At 42.2% G+C, this 13,308-nt stretch overlaps 1 protein-coding gene across 24 annotated transcripts in view; it reads right to left on the reverse strand.

The window, feature by feature from the left end:
• Nucleotides 1-13,308, reverse strand: part of LOC146505231 (neurexin-1a) — a 254,006-nt gene that overhangs the window by 26,273 nt on the left and 214,425 nt on the right. For all 24 annotated transcript variants that reach the window (XM_085181656.1, XM_085181652.1, XM_085181653.1 and 21 more), the window contains one exon: nt 12,262-12,581. In XM_085181656.1, coding sequence (XP_085037782.1) covers nt 12,262-12,581 — 320 coding nt within the window. The remainder of the gene's footprint in view (nt 1-12,261; nt 12,582-13,308) is intronic.

Raw genomic sequence — 13,308 nt, forward strand, 5'->3', positions numbered from 1 at the left:
GCTGTCAGCTCTCGAATAATACAAGCATTCATCAAATCAAGCCGACACGTGTCGACAAGCTGGCATGTACCCCCGATAAGGTGGACTGGATCAGTGAGTCACATGGACTCTACAACACAATGTTGAAGGGCAGTTTCTATAATAGCCCCTGGTGAGCGTGAGATGATGGATATGGTCTGTTGCTGGGAGTGAACGTCACGGGGCTCGGGCCACTGCAGGTCCATGGCGTTACCTTCTGTGCCATTTGTCAGCACTGGGTGGGCACAAAAGCATGATGGGGTCTGGGGCAGCGCACTCCAGGACCACCAAAAAACAACAGGCAACTGACTTTAGGGAGAAGGTGGGGGAGGTCAGGAACACAAACAAGTGCTGCAGAGGAGAGCTGTCCATCTTCACATCACGTGTTCAACCTAATTCCGCTCTCGTGAAATCATTGGAGTTGTATTATCCACTAGTGCTTTTCCTTTTATTCCATAGCAGGTGGTGGTAGCAGGATTTTTTAATAAGATATAGAAAAGATAATAAACTTAGAAAAATCAATAGCGCACCTGTCAGTGAAGTAAGATCTTTGATACCTATTACTTTATCCTCAAGCTTATAGTATCTCGGTAGCATGACGGTCAATCCCATATATCTGCATTGCAGGGGAAATCTTATCCCGAGGATGTTTTCTTTCTCTGAATAATTGAACACAACCTTACAGGGCGCTGACACTCACACTAAACACTGCAGTATGTTTGTAAGTCCATGAGACAGTTTGGTTTAATATCTGGAATGAAATAAGACTCATCCAACATGGCTGCACTGTTGCTGAATAATCACTCTCCTTTATTAATGGAGAACATCCTCTGTTTCCTTAGTAACCTCTCAGTTTTCTATGCATGTGTCTGTTTTTCTAATTGAAAAGCGCACAAATGCAAAATTTAAGGGGGGAAAAGGGTTGGCTGGTTTTCATTTTACAATGAGATCTGCCTCTAGATGAGTTGAAGGAAACAGTTCCACTTGGTTAAGAAAGTGACAAACAATTCCCGATACAAATATGAAAAGGAAACTAGATGTAATGTAAAAATGTAATTATTTTACAAATCAGTAACTTCCCATTTGTTTCTACCCAGTCTTGAAATATCAATAAAAGAGAGAAACAGGCTCTGATTAGGTATATTGTGTGAAGATGTAATTACTTTTCATAAAGATTTAAAACTTCAATGAGCTGAATTTTTGTGAAAAAATCACATGTAATATCTATCTGATACTGTAATGATAATGCTTTATTTATATTTATATATGTATACGATCCATTGGCAGTGGATCCACATGTGTAGCATCCCTACAGCTGTTTGAAAAAAAGCTGCACGGATTTTTAAGTAACTGTTGTATGAATTTACTAGTGCTTCAAGAAATGTAGCTTAAAAAATAAATAATATCCCATGTTTGACATCAGTGACATTCATTTTACAGTAGTTGCACTGTGAAAACCCACCAATCAAAAGCAAAGTTACTATGCTGTTGTGCGAGAGACAACTGATGACCACATCCCTTTTAGAGAAGACGGCCAGGATAAAAAGCAAAATGGCTGATTTCATAACAGGTAAATGGACCGATTACCTACTTTGACTATACAAATGTAATAATCTCTAAGTAAAGGCTCTGTTTTTACAGGCTCTGCTTTTTTTCTATTATTCTATTCCCACTTGTTGAGTGTGTTACTAAACCTTAACTTTAGCACTGCTTAAGAGGACATACCAAACTCAGTTTAAACATGTTATATTAAGTTATATTTATACAAAATATATTCACGTTATAGTTATACAAGTTATTCATGCTATGTAAAATGTAAAAGTGAAATTACATTACTCTAGTATTAGCAGCCTTGCACTAGCTCCCCGTGCATTAGCGAGTCTAATATAAAGTGGCACTGATTGTATTTAAAGTCATGAATGGACTTGCACCTGCAAATGTGGTAAATATGTGCATCCATACACAATTTTTGATAGATCCTTAATGTCTGCTTCCCAGTCACTGCACAAAACCATGTTGTACTTGCGCTGTCGTTATTCCGAGACTCTGGAATAATCTCCCAAGTGACCTGAGACAAGCATCAACTGTGACTGTCTTCAGGTCTAAGCTGTCAAGCTTTCAGAAACTGCTGATCTTTGAAACTCTATGTGGAGAGAGTATTAGGAAAACTTTATTTATTTTTACTATTTATTTTTTGCTTGTATTGTATAGCACGTTGGTTTTAAGTGTGCTATATAAGTAAAATGTACTTACTATATGCAAGAATAGTTTGAATTTGTTATGGAAAGAAATGAAACAGCAACAGTAACATTACAGCAGTATATAGTGTTTTCATAGTGCAATGAAGTCTTTTTTGTGGAATACAAGTCATGTTTTCCACTGAACAGTGAGCAGTAATCAAATTCTACACAGCTGCAATTCTTCTCTTAAGAAATGCTCAGACATGATGTTCCACCTCCGTCTTCTCCATCATAAGAACAGCAACTGTTTCTGGTTATGGGAAGCTCCAAGTGATAGCTTGTTATGGCTCTTGTTGTTTATTCTTTGTCATAAAAGAACAAAAAAAAAGGAGTGGTAAGTGACCTAAAAAAGTTGAATTTTAATACTGGTGCCACATCAGCTTCATTAGTGCACTGAGAAAAAAAAAAGGCAACACAGTGAAATACTTTTTCATTGCCGTTAACTGGACATTTATGATCTTAAACTGGGATGGGAGCTGTAACATGGAACTGTGCAATTGAACTACTGATGACAAATTTCAGACAATTGATTCAGAATGATACCCACATTAAGATTTATAGAGACTTATTAGAATTTATATAAAAAATGTGAAGGCAGTTATCATGTATCTCAAACTAAATGATCATTTGCAGGATAATTAAAGAAGCACAATCTCAATCAAACTCCAGACTTCTGTCTGAATAGGGACACATGCGTGATTAGTCTTAAATCTTGGCTTTAAAGACTTATTCTAGCCTCAATTTGTAAAACAATTATTCCTACCAATATTAACCATGCGGTGAGGTAGTAAAAAACACAATAAAGACACATAGTGCAAGGATGTTAATTAAATAAAAGAAGGTGCAGACTGAGCAGTCATTGAGTAGTAACTTACAGAAGATTTTTCACCACAAGATTTTTGTGACACTAAGGTTATTATAGTGTGTTCTGTGAGAGTCAGCAAGGGAGGCAAGAAGGTAGCCAAACACCGCACTAAAGGTGTAGCAGTGCAGCATGTCAAATCTTCGATTATCCCTGAGAATTATAGCGAGGTCAGGTTTTGGCCCCTTGTCTCAGGGACCAAGATAAACAGAGCCACTATAAGCCAGTTCAGCTGGAACTGAACCATGTGCTGTGAGTGCAAATGAAATGGCCCACACAATGTGTTTTGAATGTTCCTCGCTTCCTCTGAATGGCCATTACACCCACCTCACCCAGGGTTAATTCAGAAATAGTGGGGGCAATTGGCTATTTGGTGGCAATGATGTGACATACTGGCCATTCATTCTCCCTAGGAACAGGCTATAATCTGCATTTCTTGATTTTTCACCAGCAACAAGCTATAAAACTGAAATTGTACAATGCAAAAAGGTTATGAAAGAAACATAGCAAGCGTGAAATGTCATATGACATCCAAAATTACTGCTATGTTTCTGTAAGGTTTTCCCATATCTGATATTAAAGGTCCCTAGAGCAGAAATTTAAATGACTTGAGCAATCCTGTGAGTTTTCTTTTAGCGCCATCATTAGGTAAAAGTTTTCATTTCTTTAGGGGAAAAGCTTAACATCTCCCGTATGGCCTGACACAAAATTAGTTCTTATAATCATGGATGCCAGACAGTGTGTCCTACTTATATTATTATGAACCCTTTAAGTTTTCTCCATTTTCTAACGTATGCAAAAGGAAAAAACAAGCTTCAGAAAATTGAATCACCATATGTAAAACCAGTAGAAAGAAACTGGAGGTTCTTTATACCAAACTGAAGGTCACATACAGTGGGGCAAAAAAGTATTTAGTCAGCCACCGATTGTGCAAGTTCCCCCACTTAAAATGATGACAGAGGTCAGTAATTTGCACTAGAGGTACACTTCAACTGTGAGAGACAGAATGTGAAAAAAAAATCCATGAATTCACATGGTAGGTGTGGCAGGAATAAGGCACGGCGGGTCCAGGGATCAGTGTTTTCAGACATTTGTTTATTCGAAACACCACACCTGAGTCCCTGTGTTTTAACGTGGCGGGCGTGATTGCGGATGCCGTGCAGGTGCGTCCGCCCTCCCTGCACGCCACCGCAGACCACGCCCCACCACACACCCCCATCGCCCGATTCAGGCCGGGGAGTCATCCGGCCGAACCTACTCCCCACCGGTCCCCAACCCCGGAACAGAGCAAAGTCCGTCGCGGAGGCCGCCCACACCTCCAATGGCGGCGAGCCTTGTCCGGGGGTCGGCCACGCCTCCAGCAGCAGCGGCGAAACCGGTCTGGAGGCCGGCTACCCGGCAAGCCGGCACGACCCCGCCGGCCCCGGGAGGGGCTCACTACCCGGCGCATCTGACGCTCCGGGGCAGCTCGATCCTCGGCCTCGGGCACAGGTTGAGCAGGCTCCCCTGGCACGGGAACCGCCATCTCCCCTCCTGGTTTCTCCGCCGCCGCTGGCTGGAGCGCTGGCTGGGGCGCTGGCGGGAGCGGCTCGTCCGCCGCTGGCTGGGGCGCTGGCGGGAGCGGCTCGTCCGCCGCTGGCTGGGGCGCTGGCGGGAGCGGCTCGTCCGCCGCTGGCTGGGGCGCTGGCGGGAGCGGCTCGTCCGCCGCTGGCTGGGGCGCTGGCGGGAGCGGCTCGTCCGCCGCTGGCTGGGGCGCTGACGGGAGCGGCTCGTCCGCCGCTGGCTGGGGCGCTGGCGGGAGCCCCTCCCGCGACTCCTCTTCCTCCAGCCGGTGCAGACCCTCGCGCGCCTCGTCTGCCACCTCCGGTCGGAGCGGCTCATCCACCGCTCCCGGCAGGAGCAGCCCTTCACCCGGCTGTTCCCCCTCCTCCGGCAGGCGCAGATCCCCGCGCGCCTCGTCTGCCCCCTCCGGCTGCTCAGGTGCCCCACGCGGCTCCTCCACCGCTTCACTGTCCTTGGTACACACCTGTGGGGGTGGCGCCCAGGCCCAGAGCAGCGCCGCCAGCTCCCCGATCCGTTGCAGGTGGCGCTCGGACTGGTCCTGTAGCTCTGTCTGCTGGCGACGCACCTCCGCCGCCTGCTCCCGCTGGGCGGCCGCCATTTCGGCCACCCTCTGGGCCAGCTCCTCCACTCCCTGGCTCCGATAAGAACCCGCCGTGCCGCCTCCTGGGTTTCGGCACCACTGTGGCAGGAATAAGGCACGGCGGGTCCAGGGATCAGTGTTTTCAGACATTTGTTTATTCGAAACACCACACCTGAGTCCCTGTGTTTTAACGTGGCGGGCGTGATTGCGGATGCCGTGCAGGTGCGTCCGCCCTCCTGCACGCCACCGCAGACCACGCCCCACCACAGTAGGATTTGTAAAGAATTTATTCGTAAATCAGGGTGGAAAATAAGTATTTGGTCAATAACAAAAATACAACTCAATACTTTGTAACATAACCTTTGTTGGCAATAACAGAGGTCAAACGTTTACTATAGGTCTTTACCAGGTTTGCACACACAGTAGCTGGTATTTTGGCCCATTCCTCCATGCAGATCTTCTCAAGAGCAGTGATGTTTTGGGGCTGTCGCCGAGCAACACAGACTTTCAACTCCCGCCACAGATTTTCTATGGGGTTGAGGTCTGGAGACTGGCTAGGCCACTCCAGGACTTTCAAATGCTTCTTACGGAGCCACTCCTTTGTTGCCCGGGCGGTGTGTTTTGGATCATTGTCATGTTGGAAGACCCAGCCTCGTTTCATCTTCAAAGTTCTCACTGATGGAAGGAGGTTTTGGCTCAAAATCTCACGATACTTGGCCCCATTCATTCTGTCCTTAACACGGATCAGTCGTCCTGTCCCCTTGGCAGAAAAACAGCCCCATAACATGATGTTTCCACCCCCATGCTTCACAGTAGGTATGGTGTTCTTGGGATGCAACTCAGTATTCTTCTTCCTCCAAACACGACGAGTTGAGTTTATACCAAAAAGTTCTACTTTGGTTTCATCTGACCACATGACATTCTCCCAATCCTCTGCTGTATCATCCATGTGCTCTCTGGCAAACTTCAGACGGGCCTGGACATGCACTGGCTTCAGCAGCGGAACACGTCTGGCACTGCGGGATTTGATTCCCTGCCGTTGTAGTGTGTTACTGATGGTGACCTTTGTTACTTTGGTCCCAGCTCTCTGCAGGTCATTCACCAGGTCCCCCCGTGTGGTTCTGGGATCTTTGCTCACCGTTCTCATGATCATTTTGACCCCACGGGATGAGATCTTGCGTGGAGCCCCAGATCGAGGGAGATTATCAGTGGTCTTGTATGTCTTCCATTTTCTGATGATTGCTCCCACAGTTGATTTTTTCACACCAAGCTGCTTGCCTATTGTAGATTCACTCTTCCCAGTCTGGTGCAGGTCTACAATTCTTTTCCTGGTGTCCTTCGAAAGCTCTTTGGTCTTGGCCATGGCGGAGTTTGGAGTCTGACTGGTTGAGGCTGTGGACAGGTGTCTTTTATACAGATGATGAGGTCAAACAGGTGCCATTCATACAGGTAACGAGTGGGGGACAGAAAAGCTTCTTACAGAAGGCGTTACAGGTCTGTGAGAGCCAGGGATTTTCCTTGTTTGAGGTGACCAAATACTTATTTTCCACCCTGATTTACGAATAAATTCTTTACAAATCCTACCATGTGAATTCATGGATTTTTTTTTCACATTCTGTCTCTCACAGTTGAAGTGTACCTCTGGTGCAAATTACTGACCTCTGTCATCATTTTAAGTGGGGGAACTTGCACAATCGGTGGCTGACTAAATACTTTTTTGCCCCACTGTATGTGTAACATGGCTTTGAACTGTACATATTTCTGCTGGAAGATTTTGTCCTTGTGTCTCCTCTGCAGCCATTACCAACTCTGGAGGATGTTGCTGGTGGACAACATTGGTGGATGGTGGATGGCAGCCCCACACTAGAAAAGCTTTAGAGATTTATATACATATGCACTAGCCAGGGTTGATAATACAGAGCGGTGCAGGTGAGGATCCATCACTGTCACAAGCACTCAATGGCTCTGGTAGATAGCAGTATTCATCTTTTTGTTTCCCCCCTTTGTTCTTTTTTCTATTCTTTTCTTTTTGGAGCTGGTAGGTAAATAGCATTCGGTACTCAGTGGTTTGAATGAAGCATTAACTAAGTACGAATAATTATTTCTTATTTAAGATGCAGTTATATCCCAAACTGCCATCAAACATATTTAAATGTTTTTATTAAGGAGGAGATGATACTGAAAAGATCTAATTTACAAACACTGAGCAGTGCCTGACCATTGGCTGCTAGTTTTACCTTTAGACCTCTGTGGGTGGGCAGCTTGGGGTCAAAAGGACATCAGTACATATAAAAACACACGCGCGTGCGCGCACACACACACTATATCTCTTTTTTTCAATTTACACAAAGTTCAGCTCTGTTCAGTAATTGGTGGAAAGGGTTAGGGGACTGAGTGGGACAAAAATGAAGATGGATTTAAAATAGTTCAAATCTGACAAGTGAAAGCTGTGCTGTTGTTTGTGAATGCTTACACAAGTTCATTACTGTTTAATTGGATGTTACCAGGCACCACTGCAGGGAGCAGACACTTTATCAAAACACGACAGTCCAGTGCTTACAATCAGCTCCATTTCCCTCACAAGCCACAATCTGACACCCAAGCGTTTAATATCTTGGTCGGGGAAGCTCATCAGATTGATCGTATGATCAAAATAAAAACAAGATCATATCTGGTTCTTTTGTACTGGAGTGGCCCTAAAAGTTTTATTAATCCAATTATGTTTTAGGCAGATGTAAAATTTGTATCACAATTAAAATAACAATTCTGACTCATCAGCTTTTTTCCCCCGGTGAACTTCTTTCCTGATTATGCCAGTGTGCTCTAAGACGATAATAGCCGTGTTAATAAAGCAAGAGTGGACACCCAATGACTTGAGAAGAATGACTATAATGTAATGTTACCCATAAGTCAAGGCCTTCGGCATTCAATCACCATATAACCCCAGTCAAGCATTTTTGATAGGGCACCTGAGAAGACAGACCCTTTAAAATCATTATTATAATGACGACTGGCAGGATCTTCCCCCTAGGAAGTAACCAGGCCGAGGCAAGAAGACACACCCTAAGTCTGCAGAGCCGATGTCACTGAAAGGTTTCACTGTGCTTGAATTTTCACAACATGTGCACAGCAGGGCTGCATGGCCGAATACAGACATTCTCTTTATTAGGCAGGTATTGAGAATGAACGACCATATGAGGTAAGCATAAGACATTATAGTGATAACCCTAACCCTGTTGAGCTCTCTTGGAGAAAGTCAAAACAGACTGTTTTCTTTCTTTTAGGAAAAAAAAGTTAATAAATTATTTTGACCATTAATTAGTTTAATTCGCATTTTTAAGCTGTGGCCATTTATTAATAATCCAGTCAAATAATAAAAGACTGGATGAACTGCACCATCCTAAGTTACATTATGAAGGCTATTGCTGCTACTTTCCTAAGAAATTTAGTGCTGTAGGTTGCAGCCACTTATAAACCTAACTACACTTTTTTTTTGTGGTTTGAGTCATCACTTTGCATCGCTAGGCATGTGTATAAAAGGTCTCAGATATGTTTTTCTTAATATTTTGGATCCAACTGCTCCTTTTGACATTTTCCATTTTCCAGAGCACCTTTTTCACCAAGGTTCAGTGGTTATAGCCTGATACTGCCACTGCCTGCGTTAGCCATTTTATATCCACTGGGACCTGCCATACTAAAAATGTATGTGTCCCAGTAATGTGAGGCTCTTAGGATATAAAAGCATTTGGTGAATTGCATTCGACATCAGAGGGGAGATGGAACAGCTGGACAATGAATAAATGCTGACTATTCAACAGAAAGGACAGTGAATGCACCATCTCTTTTTACTGTAGTGTCCTGAGACAGTAATGTCGTACCGCAGGAGCTCGCCATAGGAAGGCTGTCACATTGAATCAAACCGAACGCGTTGACATCTCCCAATGCACACATTTTTGCATGCCTCATTCATCTCTCCACCTACATCGCTGAACCGCTCTTTAGTTGACTTGACTATTTTCTTACTTCCAGTCCTTCTTTACCACTTTAAAGGTGAGCTTGCAGCATAACACCATGATACAATGCCTGTCTCTAAATATGAATATGCATCACCACTAATCAACCTTAAGCCTTGCAGGCATACTGTATACTTTTAAAACAATAACAATAAGATGATCTGGACACTGCTCAACAATAATAACTATACATCTACTTTCCACAAGGTTAATTGTTATTGATAAAAACAGTAAAGCAGAATCCCATTAACAAAATAGCATAATGTCAGTTATCTATGTTTCCAGATGCCTCGCACATAATGCCTGTCTTTGTAATTTGCTATACTTCTAATTTGTCATGGTCCTTTAAATCACCTTTTTTAACTCCAGATGAAAAGGCCTAGGAAAAAAGGGGCATCCATCCTATCAAGGCTATTCCTTTCTGCCAATCTCTTGGTTCCTTGGTGGCAATTTATATCACCGCATGGAGCTGGGATATAATTATAGTCTATTGCCTGATATTTCACCTGCATTACATGCTATTGCAACGGTTCAGGAACCATGCTGAGTCCGAGAGAAAGCCATTCCACGCGGATCAATATTTATGATTGTATTATTTGTCAGCAACTGCGGACCCTTGCACAAACTATTATGCCGGTCTCAGGTCAGAGAGAGTTAGGTGACAAGAGGTAATGTATAATCTTTACTGTGCTAAGTCGAAGGTGCATATTATCTGTAGGAGTCTGTCATTTCATAAAATGAGCAGTGGGTTTAGTAGTCTGCTAACGTTACAGAAAAGCGTGATATTTTAATTTGCTGTTTGATTAAATATAGCTGATATTTTGCGGTAAAGAGCTTAATTTTGCTTTCACAGATGCATCAACGTTAAAGGTTAAAGGCGTTTTCACACTAATTTTTAGATGAAGACAATAATAGGCCTAATGTGAAAACTAATTAAATGGGTTTCTTTTTAACAATGAAAGTCATCACTGTTACACCATGAAGGCACTCAGACGTTTTCTTTTAAAATAGACCGAGGCGTGCGTCTATTAACTGTTGTCTCAGTGAAACTGTGAAGACAGACAAGTTATACAATGAGGAATTAAAATCAAATCATTTGTGTGAAGATTTTTCAGTGAAGTTAAATCCACCACTCCTCGGGATGCTATGATCTCCCTGTACCCAACGCGACTAATCCAAAAATTATTTTAAAATATATTTGTAACAGCTCTGATCTAAGGGATGTTTTAGCTTACAGCAGCTATGCATGCTTTTAATACATCTGACCCTCAAATTATTTGAAATTTTGACAATCACTTTAACTTTGCATGCATTCAGTTCACGTTCCACCCAACCCCCCTTTTCTTTTTTTGCTGTGAGCATTTAATATAATGTAAAATGCCCAATTAATTTTGAAAACTATCACAGAGTAGCTTTGGCTCAGTTTAAGCACATTTCTCCAATTAGTGAGGTGAGGCTGGCTTTTGATTGTTTATACAACTTGAAACCGTCCCCTGGGTCACGCTGCTTCTAGTTTAGTTTTGTACCAACAAAACATGAAAGCATTTCCAACATTCCAGTCTTGTTTATGCTGCGAAAAAGAAATACAGACACTGCAACTCTTCCTTTTAATGACCTATATGAGAATATATAGTAACATGTATTGTCAATTAAGCAGGTCTTCCAGAATCACTGACATGGCTTTTAAATTCAGTCCAATTTAAAGGAGAAGACTTAAATTCCCAATTTACATTTTTAAAACCTCTATAACACATGAGCAAAACTGGGCCCGTGGGACAGAATCCTCCAGTTAGAGGCAGAGAGATTTGGCACACTCACACTTTCTTACTTACATTAGGAAAATATACAGTACATAATTTGTGACAATAAATAGAGCAAATAGCTGTCTCTTCACTGTATATCATTCAATGCTAGACTGTGTCCATCTTAGGTTTTTTAATGTTAGTCCGTGTTTTGTTTTGCCGCTTGTGCATAATACTAATAATAGGCTAAGACTTCTTGGGGATCCCCACAACATCAATAGAGTGAATGGACATAGAGTGAATGGACATATTAGTGAACATAGAGTGAACATAGAGTGAATGGATTGCCCTTTGATAAAATAATTACACAGTCACACCAATCATTCACAAAATATACTTGGCAAGGTTGTAGAAAAAATACAAGTACTACACAACTAATGTATAGTAAATATTATCCCAATTTGTTTCTTTTATTTGGGTATACAGATCTGTAGTCTAATTTTATTCAAGTATAAGCTAATGCACAAAGAATGCAGCGGTCATAAGAAAACACAAAACGATTTGAGTGAATTAAAATTCATAAATATGACGTGAATACTTGATGATGTGGATAGTGAGTGAAACAATTGTAAAAGTATTCTAAAAAGGCATGACAGTTCATTTTTCAAGTGTTTTTCATTTCCAATTCATGGCTGCTGATGTATTGTGAGGCGTTTAAAATGCAATGTCTTCTGTTTTTGGCAGAGACTATGCAAGAATGGTCTGATCACCACTCCATTGGATAGGACACATATTTCGCGTTGCATTGTTTAGTCCCACATTGTGACATCTGAGAAGTAATATGCTCCAGCAGATGCTGCGCCACTCATGCAGGACCGATAAAGATGATGGAGGACCTCGATGATGGTTATCACTGTAACACAGACACACCTCATGGGGCCATATCTGATTGCAAACAGGAGCAATGCTCAACAGTGTGTTGCAGCTCCCAATTGTGAAACAGTGTGCTTATTTTCCCTCAGTTTTTAGGGCGGAGGCCTCAAGGAGAAAAAAAGGCATGACGGGTGGAATAAAACGGAGCATTCTTCACGTGGCTGTCACGATGAAACGTATTATATTAATCCAGGATGCGCTTAACTTGCTATGCATTACTTTGCGTTGAGAGCATTACAATAAGGATCAAACAGAGTATAGACATGGAAAAGAAGTCACTTGAAAAAGAAGTATTTAAAAGAGATCTTACTTGCTGAGGCTCCCGTGGTGTTGTCAGCTTTACTCTCCTGCTGGACGCTGTGGTGGTGGTGATCTCCATGATGGATGTGGATGTCTCTGAGCGATTGGCTGTGGTACTTGACTGCGGGGTGATAGAGGAGGGTGACTCCCCCACAAGCCGCACACTGCCTTGGATCCTTATATTGGGATCCCCCTCTGCGGCCATGTTGAAGACTTTCAAGCCATTATAGTAGAGGCCTGAAAGCTGGCCCTGAAAGGATCGACTGCGATCTCGCTCCCAGCCCCCAATCTGTATAGTAGTTTGGCTGTTGAAGATTGTAAGCTGTCGCCCTGCGGGAAAACAATGTTACATATATACAAGAATGTTGAACTGTGGACTCGGCCACTTTTACAAAGCAAGATAAAAGAACAGAAAGACTGATTTTTTTGCCCAGTGGCTAATGAGACCAATAAATTACAGGTTGTAGAGCAAACCCTGTTAATTTATTGTAGTTAAACGATGAGATGCCTATGAAAAGAAAAACATAAAGTAAAAACACAGGATATAGAAAATCAATGTAGCTTTGCTAAAAGGTCAGTCTAATCTGGAATGGCATGGAAAAAAAGATAAAGAAAAAGTAGCACTGTTATGGGAATGCAATAGATTTAACTACATAAAACATATGATAACATAATCTTGAAAGGACTAAATGGATCATTTGTTTGCAGGAAATTGCCTGGAAATAAAACTGAACAAAATTGGATAACAAAGATAAAAAGATATATGTAACTAAGTCATCTTTCAATTTTTTTCTTCAAATTTTAGCATTTATGGACCTTGAAAGCATGAAAAAAAGAAGAAAAACAAGAAAGCTTCATGTGTGGCTACAGTCTGTGAGAAGTGGACTGGAAGGTTCTCACAGGAGGCAAGAGACACTTCACTGTTATTGTTCATCCTTTTAGCAAAAGCAACCAAATTAAAACAAACAAACAAAAACAAAAATGGTTGGAAAGAAATGAAATTTAAAACAGAGGTTTTTATGACACAATTTCAATGGAAAACTGAAAAAAAAAGAAT

The sequence above is a fragment of the Neolamprologus multifasciatus genome, chromosome 13 (genome assembly GCF_963576455.1).
Source record: "Neolamprologus multifasciatus chromosome 13, fNeoMul1.2, whole genome shotgun sequence".
Lineage (NCBI taxonomy): Eukaryota > Metazoa > Chordata > Actinopteri > Cichliformes > Cichlidae > Neolamprologus > Neolamprologus multifasciatus.